The sequence below is a fragment of the Sciurus carolinensis genome, chromosome 3 (genome assembly GCF_902686445.1).
Source record: "Sciurus carolinensis chromosome 3, mSciCar1.2, whole genome shotgun sequence".
NCBI lineage: Eukaryota > Metazoa > Chordata > Mammalia > Rodentia > Sciuridae > Sciurus > Sciurus carolinensis.
In genome coordinates, this window is record NC_062215.1 from 120,591,424 (window position 1) to 120,612,163 (window position 20,740).

The window sequence follows — 20,740 nt, forward strand, 5'->3', positions numbered from 1 at the left end:
CCATTCCAACTTTCCAAAAATCCATGGAATCATTGATAATACATTTATTCAAGAATGGGTAGAAAAGCACATCATGAGTTTGCCTCTTGGTACACTCAGGAGTACAGCCTAAACCAGGAATCCTTCTCTTCTTCTTCCTTTATCAGGCCATCAGACATGAGGGAGTGTTGGTTGCTACGGTGATGGGGCTCAGAGCAGAACCAAAGCATGATTGTGACCTCCAGAGGTGATGGTAACTGAACATACGTTTCCCAAGGGTCTTCTTCCTAAATTTCCAGGGGCCTCCCAAGGAAAATGGACATGTTCTTTTTGGAAACAAAATTCTTTATCAACAGACATTTCCTGAGGATCCTCTTGGATCTTTTTGTCCTCTTCTGTCATGTGATTAATGTGACTGCTTTTTCCTTGATGATTAAAGCTTAGTAGCTTCACCTGTGTCTCATGTACAGCAAGAGTTATCTCGTCCTTGCAAATAGATTTTCTAAATCATTAAACAAGCAAGAATTCCCATTAGTGTTAGTCACTAGTCCATCTTAACCAGTGAGAATGCCTCCCCACATCACTTGGCAGTCAGTCTAGGCATCTCTCTTCAGCAGGATGGTCTAAGCCCAGCCCACAGATTCTAATGCTTAAGTTCAAGTAGAACCAAGAATGACAAAGAGCCTCAGAGCTTAGTAAATATCTTTTGGTCTTCTGGCTTAATTTTCTGTGGATGGACCTTCCTTCATTTCTCTTAGGCTCTCTTTAGTACATGATCTTGCTTCAGTGGCTGTTCTACTAGACCGTGCCTCTGCTTTGTATTGTTTTGAAAGAACCTGGCTTCCTACTTTCACATCAATTTATTAGGAGTCAAATGTAACCTGCCAGGAGATCTAATGCCCACAGTTAACTGTGTATGCCAGTTGACTGTCTTCTTGTTATTTATAATTTGTAATTAGAAAATCATCACTTATATTAATTCTTGACAGATATTGACCTCAGAGAATTATAGATACATAGCTGTCCTTGGGGATTATCAGTGGAAAAACCAAGTAGATAATTATATTAAGATCTTTAAAACATGGGTCAATATTTCCAATTATTTTCACAGTTAGCGTTCAGATGTTTACATTATTTGTAAAAGATAGACTTTGACTCTGGCTTTTATAGATTCTAAAAGCATAAAACTGGCAGTCCTTTTTATAAGTGTTGCAAACCAATTTTCAGGAGAACTTAGAATATGTATTTTTCAATTAACATTTGCACTGTCCTACACTTTTAGAGGTAAAAGGTAAAAGCAACCCAGGAAAGTCATTACCTTTCCTTCTATTCTTCTGGGTGAACCACACCTAAGACAGATGAATCTGTTCTGCTGGGGAAGTACCACAGAGCAGACCCTCCCACCACCACCACCTCTCTCTCTCTCTTGGTCACCCAGGCTGGTTTCTAGCATTTTATGTTTGGTGACTTAATGAATTTCCAGGAAATTAATTGTTTTAGTGCTTTTGAACATCTATTTTTAGAATCCAAGTTCTAAACCAATTGTCTGTGTTCCCAAAGTAAGTGATTTGACTTCCTTATTTTCATCCTTTTTCTTAACACCTTTTCAGGTTTACATATGAAATTGCACCAGTATTTGTCCTCATGGAGCAAATAACTCTTAAGAAGATGAGAGAGATGATTGGATGGTCAAGTAAAGATGGTGATGGGATATTTTCTCCTGGTAGGTTTCTCTTCTCTTCCTCTGACTGTCCTCAGGTTTTTAATATGCGGCCTTAGGATTCTTGGATGAAGGCTAGCAAGAATGCTACATTTTCTATGAACTAGCAAAGGCTATGCCTAAATCTGTACAAAGTAACAAAGGTTGTGTGAGGTCATGCTACACAAAGTTTTTTCCTCAACAGCAATTTGATGTGCTGGAGAATCAGTGGATCAAGATTATTAATTAACTGATCAATTTCAGTCAATAGTGTATCTGCTTTGACTCTCGAGTTCAAAGTAGATGCAATAAGGCTGAGGCAGGAGGATGGCAAATTTGAGCCCAGCCTGGATGACTTAGCAAGCCCCTTCCTCAAAATAAAAATTAAAAGGGCTAAAAATGTAGCTCAGTGGTAGAGTACCCCCAGATTCAATCACCAGTAGCACACACCACCCCCCCCCAAAAAAAAAGAAAAGAAAAAATATCAATAATCTTCAAAACATGGACAGGTGTTCTTGGAGTAGGGAGGAGTTATATGGTGTCAGAGACAGTGTGACTGTGTATAGATGGAGAGAAGGAATAAGAAATACAATTGTCCAAGCAATTCAAGCAGACCATGAATATGCCTATTTCATTTTCAGGTAATTGATGCAAAAGTGACTAGTTTCCATCAGCCTAACATACCTAGATAGTTACCTCAGTTCTCCTTGTGTCTTTGTTTAGTTAAACTTGAGTTTGTTTTTATTTAAAGTAAACGCAGAACTCTCCTAAATGACTTAATAACTCAGTTGGGCTGTTCTTTGAAGGCAATACCCAGGCCAGTAACCAAGCAATGTCACTGTTTCCTTCTGTAAGTTCCATTACTCTCTCTCAGTCTTTCTGGACTCAGGGAACAGATTCATCTTTGTTCAGTTAATAGATTGAACAGAAAGTGGAAACTGAAAGGTTGTAACTCACCTATCTCTTTATAGCCACTGCTGCTACCTCTTCTTGTATTTCTGTCTAGGCTTCGGCTGGGAAGGGCACTGGAATACGTGAATCACTCCAGGCAAATTGCCTGCATGGCTTTGGGAGTGAGTGTGGCCACTTATATTCCCAGGGCAAAGGGTCTGAAGAGAGGCCCTAGTATTAGGGAAGCCAGCAAAACATATCAGGATATTATCCTTCCCCTTCCTCACCTCTTTTCTTGACACACCAGCTCAGCCTTTGAGCTAGAAACAATAATGAAAGAGCCCATATGTTTGCTTGCTGATAGGGGGAGCCATATCCAACATGTACGGCATCATGGCTGCTCGCTACAAGTACTTCCCGGAAGTCAAGACCAAGGGCATGGTCGCTGTGCCCAAACTGGTCCTCTTCACCTCAGAACATGTGAGTCAGGGCCTTTTGCTCATGGGTGGTGGTGTTTTCCAAGAATCTGTTTAATTTTTAACCTCAAGCCTCCATTTGTTGCAGAGTCACTATTCCATAAAGAAAGCTGGGGCTGCACTTGGCTTTGGAACTGACAATGTGATTTTGATAAAGTGCAATGAAAGGTAGGCAGGGGAGAGTGAATATTAGGTTCTTGATGTATTAAATGTGTTCGTCTGTTAAATTTGTTTTATTGTGCTTAAGGACTGGTGCAGTACAGTGTGCCAAGCTGCTAATGGTCTGTTGAAAACACCTGATTAAATTACTTTTTGCTGCTGCTGTAAGTTTTTCATGTGCAGTCTCATTGATTCTTCTTTTTAATTCCCCTCCTTTTACAATAATTACAGGGGAAAGATAATTCCAGCTGATTTAGAGGCAAAGATTCTTGAAGCCAAGCAAAAGGTATGTACAATGTAGTAAATCTAAACTCCAGCAACTATACATTTTCTAAAATGGCCTATTTCTGACTTAGACAATAAAAATCTTTGATAATGAGATAATTTTATTGTTTTTAAAATTCTATTCTCAGATATTTGCTTATTTGCAACTTATGAAATGACTTGGCCTCAAATGACTTATAGATTGATATCTACAAAATATTAGTTTTCTTTTGGAAAATGAAAAAAAGCTTAGTCACTAAACCACTTGTCTTCTGATTAGTTTGATGTTCTTCAACAAATCAACAAACTGGGCATTATGAACATACAACCTCATCGAAAAACTTGTTTCTTCTTAAGTATAATCTCATTTTAATAAAGACCATTTTAGTTTAGAATTCTGTTAAGCAAAGTGCTTTCCTGCCCTAGCAGATGGCCAAGAGTATTTGGCAAATCCAGCCTCAACAAACTCTATTAAACAAACAAATTTCACGGAACAGATGTATCCTCAAGTCATTGCCAGGTAGCTGTCAGGCCATTTCCAACGTATCATTATTGTGGTTATCTTCTTGTACCTCCTTCTGTAATTGTGGTTGTTTGCTGGGGTCTTAGCAGAGAAGGAAGTGTTGCTAGGTCTGACCAAGGAGGAGATGTGGACCTGAGCTTCAGCAGCTCCTTAGATTCAGTTCCCCCAACCTGTTTTAGTTTTATTAATTCACTTCCTCATTGGCTTCTTGTTCTCGTCAAAATTTCACCAGGTGTTAGTGTTTCAGGTTCCACAGTGTATAGACCTGCTTTAAATAACTGAACAATATTTTGGTTCAATTGTTTACGTCAATGAATTTAGAACAGCACAACACCTGCAAAAAAACAATATCCAGATGATATTCAGAAGTGAAATATTTGGAGTTATACCCACCCATCATTCCAAACACTTATTGTTACTTTTTTTCATTTATTTATATTTTTTTGCTACAGAACTTACCACTAAACGTAGGTCGTATTTTGCTGATTTAATTTTATGATCTATCACTCTTCCCTCCTTCTAGAATGTAAACTCTGTGATGACAGAATTTAACTACTCTGCTCAGTGTTATAACACCATCATCTACAACAGAACCTGACACAGAGAAGTTACTGAAAGAAATTTGTTGAATAGTTGAATGAATGAGTGAATGAATCAACAAAGAATACTACCATATCAGCTCTGTTGATCACTGAAATAAATGCTATTGTATTCTTCCCCTTCATGTGAAAGTGAAAAAATGAAAAAGGTTAAAAGCACTAATCAGTTATCTCTCTCACCTTGTAGGGATATGTTCCTCTTTACGTCAACGCAACTGCTGGCACAACTGTTTACGGAGCTTTTGATCCGATACAAGAGATTGCAGATATTTGTGAGAAATACAACCTTTGGCTCCACGTTGATGTAAGCACTGTAATTCACAGAGCAGCCCAATTCCTTCAGGGAGTGGAAGCAGCTCTGTTTTATGATTTGCCTCAGCTGCTCCCAACACTTCAGCTGGCCTTTTCTGCACACCAAAATAGTTTCAGCTCTTCCCTGGTCACCAACCAGCCCCTCATGACTGATACCGCCCAGAGACCTGGTACACCCTCTGGGTCTCCTCCAGTTCCTTACTGTCCAGTTGCTGTCCTCTGTGGTTCTTCCTAGAATAAGTTTCCATTGCCTTTCCAGATTTCTATGTTCAAACAAATGGCAACAGAGTAAAATATAGCTAATTTCAAAGGGGAAAAGTGTAAGATACCACATTCAGAAAGTGACCATGAATGTGAACACTCAGCTACCTGTCTGAAGTCCAACCTTCTATGACATTTTTCTAAGAAGAATGCCTATCTGCTACATGCAGGAAAAATAAGGAAATATATGGAAGACATTATCAATTAAATGATTTAGTCCCAAATTTTCCTGGCAACACAAAAGGTACACTTTCACACATGTGACTGGGTATCTTTTTTTCTTTGTTTCTGTCCATCCTTTGATGCATTTAACTTCTTACAGCTGGACAATGGGGACATCTGCCCTGCTATTGAGCAATAACTAACAAAAGCTGCTGTGTCAGATGACATGCCAAGCTATCTAGTAAACATGTTTTATAGTACCTACGAAAATGTCCTGCTGCTGTTGGAGCTTTGTGAGACCTCCAAACCTGGTGGGAGCTGCTGCTTTCTGAGTTCTCAGGAACTTTTACAATTCTATTTTAGGAAGAAGCAGACAGAGTGCCCCAGCCCTTTGTAGCTTCCAGGACCTCCCTAGGGGTCTCAGAGTGTCCCTGGCTTTCCACAGTACTTTGGGTCTTAGACCCAAAAGACACCAGCAAGCTCAGATCTGGCTTATGGGTATAAGAGAGCTCCTCTGACATTCAATTGGAAGAACTTCATGTTTCTTTGTTCTTTTTTTTTTTCCTGTGGTGCTAGAGATGGAACCCATTGCCTCCCATGTGCTAGGCAAGTGCTCTACCATTGAGCTACATTCCCAGCCCAGAACTTCTGATAAAGAAACGATAACGTTGACGATATTGGTTGAACAGCGTGGGCTTCTTTTGTCAGAGAAGCTTGATTTTTGCCTTTTACATTCTCCCAGTGTTTTACTAGAGGTGTGGAGGGACTGGTTTTAGATCTCAATGTTGCTGCTCCTCTCCCTCCTTTCTCTGTCCTCACAGGCTGCCTGGGGTGGTGGGCTGCTCATGTCCAGGAAGCACCGCCATAAACTCAGCGGCATAGAAAGGTATGGGCCATGCATGCTAGGCCTCCTTGCATTCAGAACACCAAACACACTGTGCTCTGATGTCAGCCTGCCCTGCTTGCCAACACCTTTTCTCTAAGTTCACTCTTAGTTCAGCAGGCATTTATTGAGCACTTACTGTATGATTGATTTCTCAGTCAAATGAGTTCTCTGTGCATTCAATTAGATTCCTCAACAAACAATTATTAACACTGTGTCATCAGTGTGATAGCAGATGAAATTGTAGGTGGAGAGAACAGACACTAAACAGTATAGGGATTTGGAGGCCAAATCAGAGTTAGCCAAGGGCACAGGAAAGTCAGCAATTCCTTTCAGTTTTTTTTTTTGTTTTTTTGTTTTTTTGTTTTTTTGTTTCCTCAGTAAACTGACTCCTGGGAAAGAAGCAAGATGCTCAACTCAGGTTACCTTATCTTAGCAATATTAGGATAAAGGAAAACCGGAAGCAAGGATATGGGAAAGAGTATTCTGGACAGTGGGAATGGCAAATGCAAAGGCTCTGAGGCAGGACTATTCTTGGCAAATTGGAGGAACATCAAAGAGACCACTAAGGTTGGAGCAAAGCAGGAGGGGTTAAGAGCAGACTAAGATTGGAGATAAGGATGCAGAACAAGTACCAGGAAGTACACCAGTGATATCTCTCCTAGCAAGGACTCTGGGTTTTGTGACCACTATTGTCTCCCTTCCATCTCAGTTTTAAAGATGGGTGAGACTGGCTCTTTGAAGCGTGATTTTGTGGCCCTATAACTTGACGAATAATATCTGCAATGTCAATGAGCCAGCCCAACTGGACATTAGATTTCTCAGGCAGTTTTCACTTTCTGTCTTTGAATCCAGGAAAACCTAAAATATTTTGCACCAGACCTTTTTTTTTCTCTCAATATTTTAAAGCACATGTGTCTTTTAAATGAAACTGAATTCATACCATGTCTTATTACTTTCCATTTATAGCAGTTAAAAAAATAATAATTTACTTCAGAACTTTAGGATATTCAGAGAACCATTTAAGACATTTAATGAGCTCTAAATGTGATTTCTAAATGACTTGATAAATGATAGCAGTGAGAAAATGGATAAAAATTCACTACTTTTTAAATGTGGCTTGACATGAATGCTTTTTCATGAGGTCAGCAGTTAATTAACATTTTTTTTTCCCTTGGAACTTCTCACAGGCTTCTTTCACAAGGTTTTCTTGTTTATGCACTTAAGGGAAAAGTACTTGAGGCCTTTCTGTCTTCTCCTTGAAATGCAGTGCACATATGCACTAAGTTGGTGCCCCTCTAACAGACTCGGGCAAGATGAAGAGGTTAAAAATTCACAGCAAGAGTTTAGTGCTAGAAGAGCAGAGGCAGTATAATTCCAAGGCAATTGCTCTGTCGGGGGGGAAGCATCCTTCACAGGTATTAAAACACATGGCCCAGTTTGGACCAGGCCAAGGAGAAGAAGTCCGTAAACTTCTGAAGCAAATTACCCAAGTTTTAATCATCATACATTTTACTTGGTTGTTTCTGTAATGTCCTGGCCAGTGTGCTCCTTCACTATAATTGTGTCTGATGGAGTGATGCAGTTGCTAGGAGACAGTGCCTGTTGGGTTAGCATTGTAGCCCAAACTGGCAAAATCATGCTCATTTAGCATTTAAACAATGCTGCTAAAATAAATAAATAATTCAAACAATTTTTAAAAATAGAAAAAAAAAAAAACAATGTGACTAGGTGGTCAAAGTCTAGAATAGTCTCTCAGTTGATTTTTGCTTTTAGGTGTCACTTTTTATTACTGCCTCATAAGTAGCTAGGTTCCACATCACCAATCCATTTTATAAATAAGACCAGAGAGGCACAAAGAAGTCAAGGTCTGTTGTCTACAGTCTAGTGGATTCTACAGTTAGATTCCCTTGGATTTGAATCTCTGCACCAGTCCTTCCCAGCTATGTGGCTTTAGGTAATACATTTAACCTGCTTGTAACGTTAGTTTCTCCATCTACATTAGGAGCAGTAATAGTACCAATATCATAAGGCTGTGTGGGAATTATGTATTCCAGGCAATATTATAAATATTTTATATTTATTAACAGATTTTATCCTTTATTCGATTCTGTGAGGTAAACTCCCCATCTTACAGATGGGAACAGTGAGGCCTGGAAGAGTTATGTAACGTGCCCAAGTTAGCAAATGTCAGAGCCAGGATTTAGACTTGGACAGTTTGGCTCCAAAATCTGAGCTCTTAACCACATTACCATGTTGATATATACCTAAAGCTCAAAGAACAATCGAACACGCATCAATGTTACGTATTATTAAGAACAGTTACTTAGCAGATGCACTCTGCAATGTAAAACCCTGAAACTGCCCGCAAATATATCTTTATCACTTCATAGTCAACTTGGGAGAATATGCATGGGAAGGATTTTTGACTGGAGTAAAGTGGGTGGTGGTTTTGTCCATGAGACAGTTGCCCTCACTCCTGCACCTTCTCCTCAAAGGATCATGTGCTTCTTTCAGGGCCAACTCAGTCACCTGGAACCCTCACAAACTGATGGGCGTGCTGCTCCAGTGCTCTGCCATTCTCGTCAGGGAAAAGGTCTGTACTCCCTGCAAAGATCCGCCACTGGCGGCCTGCCGGTCTCTGTGAAGGCACAAGGAGGGAAGAGCGTGGGGTCCTTCACATACTCGCCAGCTAACTCACGAGATTGGCAGCCCCATTGTGAGGCTGTCGTTGCTGTCCTTTCCTGCCCTTGTGACTCACCTAGACTCTCCTCCAGCCTCTTGCTGTTGACTGCTCTTTCTCCTTGTTTAGTACAAACCTGTCACAATTTTTTGAGCATCCCTTTGTGTTTGCACAAACATGAGAGTGATCAGGTGAGGACAAAAAGTGCCCACTGGTTCTTAGTATGAATTTATAGTCCCAAGGGCTGGAATAAAGAAAAATAAACTCTTGACTAGGGAATAAGAACTACACATACCAACTTAGGGCAACAAGGAACACTGGCCAAAAAGCTTCTGTGGATGAGGTAATGCCATGTTCCTCAGACATGTAACAATAAGAGCTTGCCTTCCAAAGCATCCCTGCTCCTAAAATTGCTGCACCCTGAGGTACCCCAGAAAGACCAGCTAGAGGAACTCAAACCTGCATAGCCCTTGAGTCCACTCATACAGAGTCCCTGTTAACTTCATAGCAGATCTTACAAAAGTCAGAGGACTTTGGGGAGGCACCCTTGGGGAGGAATTTTCTTCACATCGTGAAACTGTCCCACCCACTGAGGTTTATATCCCAAACCCCTGCCCACTGAATGCCACAGCACTTCCCAGTCTTTGAAACAACCCACAACACACACACACACACACACACCCATTTCCAAATGCCGCAAAAGGGATAGGTCTTCCGAGACAAGAGATCATTTGCTAATCAACGACAGAGGGCAAAGGGGGAAAAGTTTTTCCAGGAGTGGTTTTAGAGAAGGACATCAGAACAGGTATAAGCTCTCAGAAAGACGTCAGAAGAAAGGCTGCATGGGACCCCCAAGCCTATCTGTGCATCCACATCTCTAATCTGTGAATACAGACGCACACACCTTGATTTCTGTGATAAGGGTATACTCCAAGGCTGCAACCAGATGTGCGCAGGATACCTCTTCCAGCCAGACAAGCAGTATGATGTCTCCTACGATACCGGGGACAAGGCAATTCAGTGTGGCCGCCACGTGGACATCTTCAAGTTCTGGCTGATGTGGAAAGCGAAGGTATGAAGCAGGGACATTCAGGAAATAAAGCAGAAATGTAAATTTCACAGTCTGGCTGGTGAAAGAGAGTCAGTGGTATATCACATATAGTTCACTATGTGTAATCAATGCCTAGATAATTGAGTTAACTATTTTCTTTGTGAGTGAAATAACTTTATCCCTTAGGCCAAATTCTCTCTCCCTCCTTCAATTCTGTCTCCTCAGTTTGAATTATCATGAAATTTTCTTAACTTTCTCTTGTAACAGCAATCCTTAGGGAGGCTAAAATTTCTTAGTGTAGATATAAAGAAAGAGATAAAAGATAAAACTACTGCATTACATTGAGCAGAACCCTAAATTCCTTTATGAGACTTCTCATCATAGAATATATATAACAGTTTTAAGTTCTATTGAAGAAATGCCTTCGCCATTATTTGTACATTATTTGTACTTTTTACACTATTCTGGAAACTACACACTGTGTGTATGGGGGGTGCTGGGGATTAGAAACTGCATACTTTATTCTGAGAAATTCTATACTATACTGAAGCATAGAATACTGTGTTAGCAATCACCAGCCTCTGGGGTTACATTTCAGTATATGGGGTGAAAAAGTTTAACTATTAGAATTTCCCCAAAATATGAATAATGGAGAATAATTTGTTTGTTTCAAAAGCATTTTTATGTAACCCAGCAAATGCAGTTTTGATTTCACAGCTTTGTATCACATTCATTTTTATCTAGAACTATAAATTAATAATTTTCATGTTTAAGATGAGGACCACCTAATACCAAAACAGCAAGGTTTTCTAGCAAAATATCTAGGTATTGAATATTTTTTTCTGTAGGAAAAATTTGGCAGATTATTAGTTTTTTTCCCCATCAAGTAAGTTTGCCTTAATATAGAAAGAGTCTGAATTTAATTTCTACCACAGAATAAATAAATGCCATATGTTGCATTAAGAGAAAGAGCCCTATCATTTTGAAAGACTGTAATGACCACATGGCCCGTCTCAATCATTTCACCTAACGACAACCTCTTGGACCATGCTCAGGAGGACTGGCTCATGGTGCACTGAGTGCCGAGGTGGGATCCTGGTGCGGGCTTCATTCCCAGTGGCCAGTCAGTAGTGACACTACGAGGGAAGGCTCAAGCTTTGCCAGCCTTGGACTCTGCCCAGGCCTATCAGCCATCCACAAGCCAGCCTTGTGCATCTGCTCTCCTTGTTAACACCAGCCCACTCAACAACCCTCGTGCTGCTGTTAGTAACCAGACATGCTGGCTTTACAAACTCACGCTTAACCAGTTCGTCAATAGTTGGAGCTATTGCAGTCTTAGGGCTTGAACTGAGACCAGTGACTTCCTTATCCTCCTGTCTTCCTGCCTGTCACTAAAAAGGAATAATTCTGTGTTAAGTGGAAAGCAGCCTGCCTGTGAGGGTGTGGAATGTGTTTAGTCAGGACTTGCTGGGGAAGATGGGTTCTAAGATAGTAATCTTTCAAGAACCAGTTGTTTGTTCTCATAACCTGTCGTCGACTGATGCAATAAAGAATTGCTAAAAAAAATGAAATACAAAATATATAAAATATAAGCCAGTATTTTCATAGAGCCAATATACATAAAATTGCTCTGTTAAATTGCTTTCAAAGTTTCTTAAGGCCTAATCTCAGTGTCTATACTCATGTCGTTCTGGACCAGTTACCGTTTGTGGACTGGCCTTAGTCCAGATATGACACTTTGAGTAGCACTATTCTAAAGCCAGAAATGGGTGTCGAGTTGAGACTGTGAACAACTAGCAGAAGCTCAAAGCCCTATTGAGAATAACTGCCCAGAGACCAGAGTGCCTTCAAAAGAGAAAGCAAGTCCACTTCATTTTACTGCACACACAGCTTTGAAGAAGCTATACTTTTTCAGTTAGATGGTTCTTCCTGACTATTGCCATCCAAGAACACTCCTTTTGGTATTCTCCATAGGCAAGGACAGCATAGCCTTACCAAATGCTCATCACAGGGAAATACAACTTACCATCAACAACCATGACTTTTTTCTTTAAAACAGGGCACAGTGGGATTTGAAAATCAAATCAACAAATGCCTGGAACTGGCTGAGTATCTCTATGCCAAGATTAAAAACAGAGAAGAATTTGAGATGGTTTTCGATGGTGAGGTAAGTTGTCATGGACCAGAAGCATGGCACTTCCAGAAAAACCAATGAGGGAATCTTCCAAAGCCATGTATTTCCACATTGCCACAAGCTGCTTCTGAATTTTCATTCTTGTGCACAGTTCATTTAATTTCCTCCGTGTTCATAAACTTTTCTTCTGGCACCACTGGACCAACTTTTTCCCCTTTACTTCCTCTAAAACCATGTCACTCTCAGCCAGCCCTTTGCAGACTGGTGGTCTTTCCATGTGGGTCTGACTCTTTCATCATTCTTGTGTTAGTCTTGTACTGGACCTCTATGATAAAGTGTTTCTTAATTCCAAGAGACTTAGAATGGGATCTCTTAGGATGGGTATATGCTTACCACCAAGACCAGTTCTAACATAAGATTCTATTCTATTCTGCACAGAATAAAGAATTCAGATAAAATCGTCTCTTCCCTGAGTTCACACCCCCACTGCACACGGTAAAGCATTTGTTATACCAGTGTTTACTGAATACCTACCATATGTCAGACCCATGCCAAGGACTGGGTTATACAATATTGGCCAAAACACATACTCTCTCTGCCCTGATGGAGCTTACAGTTGAATAAAGAAAGAGGGGCTGGGCACGGTCACACATGCCTGTAATTCCAGCGGCTTGGGAAGCTGAGGCAGGAGGATTGAGATTTCAAAGCCAGCCTCAGCAATTTAGTGAGGCCCTAAGCAAATAGGCAAGACCCTGTCTCTAAATAAAATATAAAAAGACCTGAGGATGTGGCCCAGTGGTTAAGTGCCCCTGGGTTCAATCCTTGGTACCAAAAAAATAAAAAAAGAAAAAAAGGAAGATGGAATTGGAGCCAGTGCTGCTAAGAGAAAATCCACTCATACAACACCAACTACATTCCTCATTAGCCTATTTATCAGGCAACCTCAACTATCAGGAATACACCTAAAATTCCCAAATGGGCACAGAAGAGCTCTGAGCAGTTAAAATCAATGGTCTAGTACTTGACCATCTCACCTGTGGGCCCTTGTTCTGATTCTTTATATTATTCTAAACATTCTACTAGCAGATTGAAAACAACAAATGCAGTATCTCAAGCCAGTCAGTGACAGACACGGTGCTGGAAACGCAATGAGGGAGGAAAGTGAAAGCATCAACAACAAAATATTCAGTATCAATAAACTAAATTATCTTTCAAGGATCTTCTATATGTGAGGCTCTACAAATGGCAATATGAGTAGTAACCCTTTTTTCAATTACCTAGACGTACTTATTGTTAATAGTTCAGTGTTTAAAAGTGGTAACTGGAGTTATCTAGAAAATTGGTTGCAGGGAACAGCTCTCCTAACAGACATGATTGGATAAACCAGGCATTTTTCTGCCTCATATATGTAGAGGTAACAGGTCCTTGAGACAGACATTCAGTCCTCATTTTTCATCTGAAAAACTTCCACTGAGGGTGCGTATGGGCTTGGGAACAGTTTTCTCTCAAGTTCTCCTAATTATCTTTTTTGTTTGTTTGTTTGTTTGTTAAAATCTCTGCAGCCCGAGCACACAAACGTCTGTTTCTGGTATATTCCACAAAGCCTCAGAGGTGTTCCAGATAGCCCAGAGCGACGGGAAAAATTACACAGGGTATGGACCCATTTTTTGTCTCATCTAATTCTTTGCAGTTTCTCTGACTGGTCAGGACAGCCTCATTCTAATGAGAAAGAAATAAAAAAATTAAGACTTGGGGTGAATTTCTAGCAATGGGGTGTTGGAGGGGCCATCTTGTTACATTGTTCTCAGGTCTAAATTGAGCCCTTGCTGCAGTTCATATATAACAGGGAGCTCTTAAGGACACATCCTGCCTTAGGATGGTGTTCTTCATTACAGGGGCCCTATGCAGAGCAAGTGAATGATAGACATATTCCTAGGAACATTCTACATGAAACTATGCCTGTTATGATACCTTTTAACTAAGTCTAAGTCTTCTCTAATGTTGATTCATTTTAGTTGTTGATTTCTGTATTAGTTTACCTATTATTCAGAGTTGTTATTATTATATTTAATTTATGTAGTATTTTGTTTATCCAACCATTGAACAAATACATGTTCAACCCAGTATCCTGGGCTCCTATGCAGAAGCCTTAATTTATATCATTGAATTTGTCTTTGTTTTTCTTTCTTTTTATTTTTGTGGTTCCATGACTGACTTTCAAAATTCAGTCACCCAGTACTTTCTGAGGGATCTTATGAGTAGGCAGGCTTAAATAGTCATTAGATATTAACCATGAAAGACACCTGGATATAAAATATTTCTTTGTGCTTATGTCAGTGTAGACACAAATGGTGAAAAGTCAGTTGGGTTGAACTATTAAAAAGAACAAACAACTTTAAAAAAAGAGAGAAAGGATGTTAATATCAATTTTGAGTTTTGTTTTGTTTTCCATTATAAGGTGGCTCCAAAGATCAAAGCCCTGATGATGGAGTCAGGCACAACCATGGTGGGCTACCAGCCTCAGGGGGACAAGGCCAACTTCTTCCGGATGGTCATCTCAAACCCAGGCGCCACCCAGTCGGACATCGACTTCCTCGTTGAGGAGATAGAAAGACTGGGCCAGGATCTGTAATCCCCTCACAGAATATGAATTGATGGAAATTCCCTTTCCTCTCTGGCACTCTAGAAAAAACCTCTATAAGTTGCTGAAACACATAGGCCATTTCAGTGAAGGAAAATATAATATCTTGGAGAATACTTGTTACAACCTTAAGCTTGTTAGAGTTAGCAGGAAATAATGTTCTTTTAAAAAAAAGTTGCACATTAGGAACACAGTATATATGTACAGTTATACATACCTCTCTACATATATATATATATATATATATATATATATATATATATATATATGTATGTATAGTGAGTGTGGCTTAGTACTAGATCACAGCATGTCTCCTGCCCCAAGGGAATTAATGTCACTTTCAGCAGTTACTAAGGGGTTGAACACGTTGCAAACCAGCTTGCCCAACAACCACAGGAAAGATGGTCTCCAAAATGCTGTGTCATAGGGACCAAGGGGAATACTGTTGGTGGGATTTGACCTCACTGTCAGTGTTTCTCCCACCTGAAGAATAATGGATGAGAAAAAGCACTACTAGATGACAAGCATCACTCCCTCTCCATTAGTGTCCTGTTAGGGGAAAACAGTAGCAGTCATTGTTACAGGTGTACTATTGCTGCATTTTTAGAGATTGATTTGTGTAGATTGTGTATATTACTGTCGTCTGATCTTGGGTTGGGGGAACATATGTAATGATTTCAATACTGTTTAACTGTAGGTCAGTGAAATATTGCTTATTTATATTCAGAGATTTACCATGTTAAAGAGACATCTTGTATTTTCTTTCCATTTGTAATGTATCTTATTTATATATTAATGAAATAAGTTCTGAATACTGTTTATGGTATTTTCGTGCATTTGTGAGCCAAAGAGAAAAGATTAAAATTAGTGAGACTTGTATTTATATTAGAGTGCCCTTAAAATAATGATTTAAGCATAAGTGTACTGTCAGTAAGAGAATTCTGATATTGTACATAGAATCATATATATTGAAATCCTATTACTTCAAAAGCATCTGCTCTTCTCTTGCCCTCTGTCTGGCTGTATGTCTGGTGTTCTCAATGCTTTTCTAGTAATTGCTGGAAATAATTAGATCTCCTGTAATTTTGTAGTAGTTCATGACCAATCTCTGTGACTCGCTTAGCTCAAACCTAAGGCAATGTTTCTGAAGACCTTCTGAAGATCTCTGATAAACTACCAGTTTCACAACTGTTTTTGAAGAAACAAAATCTACACTGTGCGTTTTAGAGTATGCAAGAAGAACATAAATAAATATATTCTCCATGGAGAATTTCAAAAAAATATTTCTTCTCATTTGTGTTTCATATATGGAGAGATTTTGAGTTATAGTTACTTAGTCCATTCATTTTCCACTAGCTGACTTTAGGTCATGTTCAGTATCTTTACTAAACTGAGACTCAACCTGTTGTCTAGGTCCTGAGCACCTCATCTATAAAAGTCATTTTGATTATAGTTAAATAAAATTTGCTCTTCAAGCCTTAGGAAAAGTTCATCCCACTTCTCATTTTCCTATCTGTATCTTGGACTTCCATCCATTCAGCCATTCAGCAAGTATCTGCTTTCTTTATATTGAGCACTATTCTAGGCACTGAGGTTATAGTGGTGTGCATGGCAGACACATATTCCTTCTAGTGAGGACCTTGTAGCATTTGGTGTCTGTGGTCTCTGAATACGCGGAAGATCACAGAAGCATTCCTTCTTACTGCATATGCTTATACAGAAGTCCCAATTCATTTCCTCAGGAAATTATTTGAAATCATTAGAAAATAGGGCCCAATTTCTAGGATATTCTATTAAATAATAATAAATATTATCTCATTCATACTAATCCATATCCACTGCATACTAATAATGTTTTGTGTGAACATAGTTTTCATTTAACTTGGGTAAATACCAAGGTGTAGGATTCCCGGATCATGTGGTAAGAGTATGTTTAACATTGTAAGAAACTGCTAAGCCATCTTCAAAATGCCCGCACCATTTTGCATTCTCATTAACAATGCATACATTTTTCAGTTACTCCATATTCTTGCTGATTTATGGTATTGTCAACCTATTTAAAAGAAATTAACCACTCTACAGATGATAACATGTGGTTTTAATTTACTTTTGCATGAAGCACTTTGGGAGGATTACACTGGAGTCCTTCACCTCAGAGGCAGTCAGGTCTTTCCTCTCCTAACCAATTAGGACACAAACCCTTTACCCTGAGTCTGCGGCAATCTACTCTGTCCCGACCTTAACTGGGAGTCCTTCCCCTTCAGGCACTTCTCTTGAGTGGGGTCATTTTTATTTAAAATCATCCCAGATTATATAAGGAGAATTTTTTAAACATGCACACATAGGATAAAGAATAGTAATAACATCATAGTTGAGTCCATATGACTCAGCCTAAGAGACAGAATGTCACAGTACCTTAGAGCTCTCCAACCCCATCTTGTACCCTTCCCTAACTGGATGCTCCCCTTCCCCAGGAAGTGATCGCTAGTCTGAATTTTGGGCTAATCACTTTCTTTTCTCTATGTAGTTTTACCACATATATAGACATTATTGTTTAGTTTTGCTGGGCTTTGAACTTTATGAAAGTGAAATAATGCAGAATTTATTACTTCTGTGGCTTGTCTTTCTATTCAACATTATGATTTTGCAAGTCCAAAGCTAATTCATAGAGACTTGGTGCAGTTAAAAAAAAATGTACCCCTTCCTTCAAGGACAAGCATCCTTGTGCCAGTGGGGGTGGAATAGATTTTAGTGCCTACTCAGCCCATTGGCACAACCTGAAAGCACAACTTCATGAGGAAGCCTCATGTTTTTGAGATTCGCCTTTGATATAATTCACTTTTATTGCTGTAATGCTACTGCAATGCGTGAGTATACTTCACTTTGTCCATTCTTTGGGGAGTGAATATATGAGTTTTTCCAGTTTTGAGCCCTTTGGCACAATGTTGTTATGAGCATTCTTGTACTTGTTTCCTGGTGCCCATGTGCAAAAGATTTTCTAAGGTTTTATATATAATACTTAGAAGGGAAATGGTTGAGTCAGTGTTCTCAAACTTTATGGAACAAAGCAGAGCGGTCACACAAAGTGGCACTATACTCAGCAGTGCAGTTATTCCTCACCCTCACTTGGCCCGAAACTTGTTCCAGTCTGGTGGGTATAAAATCATATCATATCATGGATTTACCTTGTTTTTTCCCTGATTACAAGTGAGGTTGAACATCTTTTCATTTTATTATGAACTTGTCATCTATGAGATGTGTAAATCATGTTTGTTGTCCAATTTTCAGTTGGATTATCTCTTCTGATTCTTTAGATCTTTTCTATATATTTCATACACTGATTTTTTAAAAATTATGTGTTTGGTGAATTTCTTCTCCTAATTTGGGGCTCGCCTTTTTGCTCAACTAAAATGGTCTTTTAAAAACATAAGTTCTTGCCAGGCATGGTGATGCATGCCTGTAATCCCAGTGATTTGGGAAGCAGAGGCAGGAGGATGGAAGTTTGAGGTCAGCCCCAGCTACTTAGTGAGACTCTGTCTTAAAATAAAAAAATGAAAAGGTCTGGGGATGTAGATCAGTGGTAAAGCACCCCTGGGTTCAATCTCTAGTGCCAAAAAAAAGATTTTTTAAAAATTCATAAGTTAATATAGCCAAATTTATCAAAAATTTTCTTTAAGAAATTTTTCTCTACATCAAATTATAAAAGTAGTCCCATATGTTGACTTTTAGGTTTTAAGGATTTATGCCTTTCACATTTAAGTCTAGTTTATCTTGAATTGACTGTTTTTTAATTTTTTTGTTCTCATTAGTTGTACATGACAGAATGCATTTATACATTTTGATATATTATACATTTGTAATCTTTCATTTTTCTGATTATATAAATTATAGGATCACATCAGTCATGCAGTCATATATGTACATGAGGTAATAATGTCTATTTCAAAAGGGCTATTACTTTTACTCTCCCTTATAAATCTTAGGATCAATTCATCAAGTTTCACAAAAAAAAAATTCTATTGGAATTTTTCTTGGACTATCATTGAGTGTGTGGATCAAGAACACTAATATCTTTTTGATACTGAATATAGCAACCAAAAGCATAGTATATATTTTCATTAACTAGGTCATCCTTAAAGACTTTTAATAAACTTTTGAAATGCATTTGTAAATTTTTGATAGATCTATTCCTAGGTAAATTTTATATATATTCATAATTTTTTTTGTACTAGGGATTGAACTCAGGGTCACATAACCATTAAGCCACATCCCCAGCCCTTTTTATTATTTTTTTTTTTATTTTGAGACAGGGTCTTGCTAAGTTGCTCAGGGTCTCACTAATTTATTGAGGCTAGCTTTGAACATGAAATCCTCCTGCCTCAGAATGTTGAGTTGCTGGGATTACAGGCACACACCATCATGCCCAGCATATATTATTACTTTAAGTGGCCTATTTTCAAATTTTCATTTTACAATTGATTGCTGTTGATACATTGAAATGTCATTGCCTTTTGACCTGTGATTTTGCATCCAGAAAGCTTACTCAAACTCAATTTTGTGCCATCTACAAATAATAACAACTTTGTTTATTCATTTATGATTCTTATTCTTTTTTCCTTTCCTTGATATGCTGCACAAATCAGAATATCCAGTGTAGTTCAGAAAAGAAATGTTAGTAGGCATCCTTGCCTTATTCCTGATAGTGGAGGGAATGCTTTCACCAGTCACCATTGATTTTGTTTCCTGTAACTTTTTTGTAGTTGTCCTTAATTGGGGTAAGGACTATTTTTTTCCAAGTTGGCTGTAAGTTTTTATGGTAAATAAGTGTTTAATTTCATCGATAACATGTTCTGACTTGTTGGGATGATCATGTCTTTTTTTTTTTTTTAACTGTTATTGTGGTGTTACTCAAATTAAGTTTTCCATATTTTATTAAGTCAGTTTTTGCAAGTTGTATTTTTTCCCAGGAATTCACAAATTGTCAAATTTGTTGGCATAAAATGGTCTGTCATTGCTTCTGCTTAAAATCTTTCCATTTGTATTTATATTTCCCATTGTTTCCTACTCATGTTAACTTGTGTCTTGTTTCTTCTGCTATCATTAATCTTAGCAGAGGTTTGTCATTTTCATTAAACTTCTCAGAAAGTGTTTGTCAATACTCTCAATTATATGATTGCTTTTTACCTTATTAATTTCTCCTTCTATATTTGTTATTCCCCTTCCTTCTACTTAAAAATACTTTTTTAGTTTTATCTGCTATTCCTTTTACTAACTTGTTAGATTGCATGCATAGGTCATTAATTTTGAGCTTTTCATCTTTTCTAATGGAAGCAATTAAGAGTATATATATATATATATATATATATATATATATATATATATATACAAGGATCCCATTAGCTAGATACCACAAGTTTGGGCACATGATACTGTTATCATTCTATTCTAAATAGGGAGGTTATGACAATTTTCTCTTATAGTGTGTTAATTTTTGTTCTCTTAGTAGTTATAAATCAGTTTATAATTTTAAATATTTTTCTGGTGACTTAAAACTTTTATCACTATGTAGTTACCAACTTATTCTGCCTTTTTGTCTAATAGTCTGTTTTGTCTGATGTTAACACAGCTACACCATATTTCTTTATATAGTCTTTACCTAACATATATTTTCTTCTCTTTTGAACTATAATATTTCTATGTCTTTGTTTTAGGTTTGTCCTGTATAAAAGGCCTAGAACTTGATTTTGTCATTCTTCCTTTCTATTTTTGTCTTTTAACTGAAGGATGTCATCCACATCATTTACTGTGATTACTGTCATATTTGGATTTAATTCTATCATCTTATTTTGTACAATGTGCTCCACTTATTCTGTTCTCTCTCTCACTCTCTCTCTCTCTCTCTCTCTCACTCTCTCTGTTAGGATTAATTGATTGTTGTTTTGTTTTGTTTCTGTTATTTTACTGTTTTCCCTCTCTGCTCACAGGTTATAATCTGCTTTTCCACCATTTCATAATAATGTTAC

At 38.3% G+C, this 20,740-nt stretch overlaps 1 protein-coding gene across 2 annotated transcripts in view; it reads left to right on the top strand.

Moving 5' to 3' along the window:
- Gad1 (glutamate decarboxylase 1) overlaps positions 1-15,998 on the top strand; it is a 39,245-nt gene extending 23,247 nt beyond the window's left edge. For both annotated transcript variants that reach the window (XM_047544144.1, XM_047544145.1), the window contains 11 exons: positions 1,590-1,702; positions 2,934-3,049; positions 3,134-3,213; positions 3,436-3,490; positions 4,778-4,894; positions 6,147-6,211; positions 8,726-8,804; positions 9,814-9,963; positions 12,002-12,109; positions 13,639-13,728; positions 14,535-15,998. In XM_047544144.1, the coding sequence (XP_047400100.1) occupies positions 1,590-1,702; positions 2,934-3,049; positions 3,134-3,213; positions 3,436-3,490; positions 4,778-4,894; positions 6,147-6,211; positions 8,726-8,804; positions 9,814-9,963; positions 12,002-12,109; positions 13,639-13,728; positions 14,535-14,708 (1,147 nt within the window). In that variant the 3' untranslated portion in view covers positions 14,709-15,998. The remainder of the gene's footprint in view (positions 1-1,589; positions 1,703-2,933; positions 3,050-3,133; positions 3,214-3,435; positions 3,491-4,777; positions 4,895-6,146; positions 6,212-8,725; positions 8,805-9,813; positions 9,964-12,001; positions 12,110-13,638; positions 13,729-14,534) is intronic.
- Positions 15,999-20,740: the final 4,742 nt, after the last annotated feature.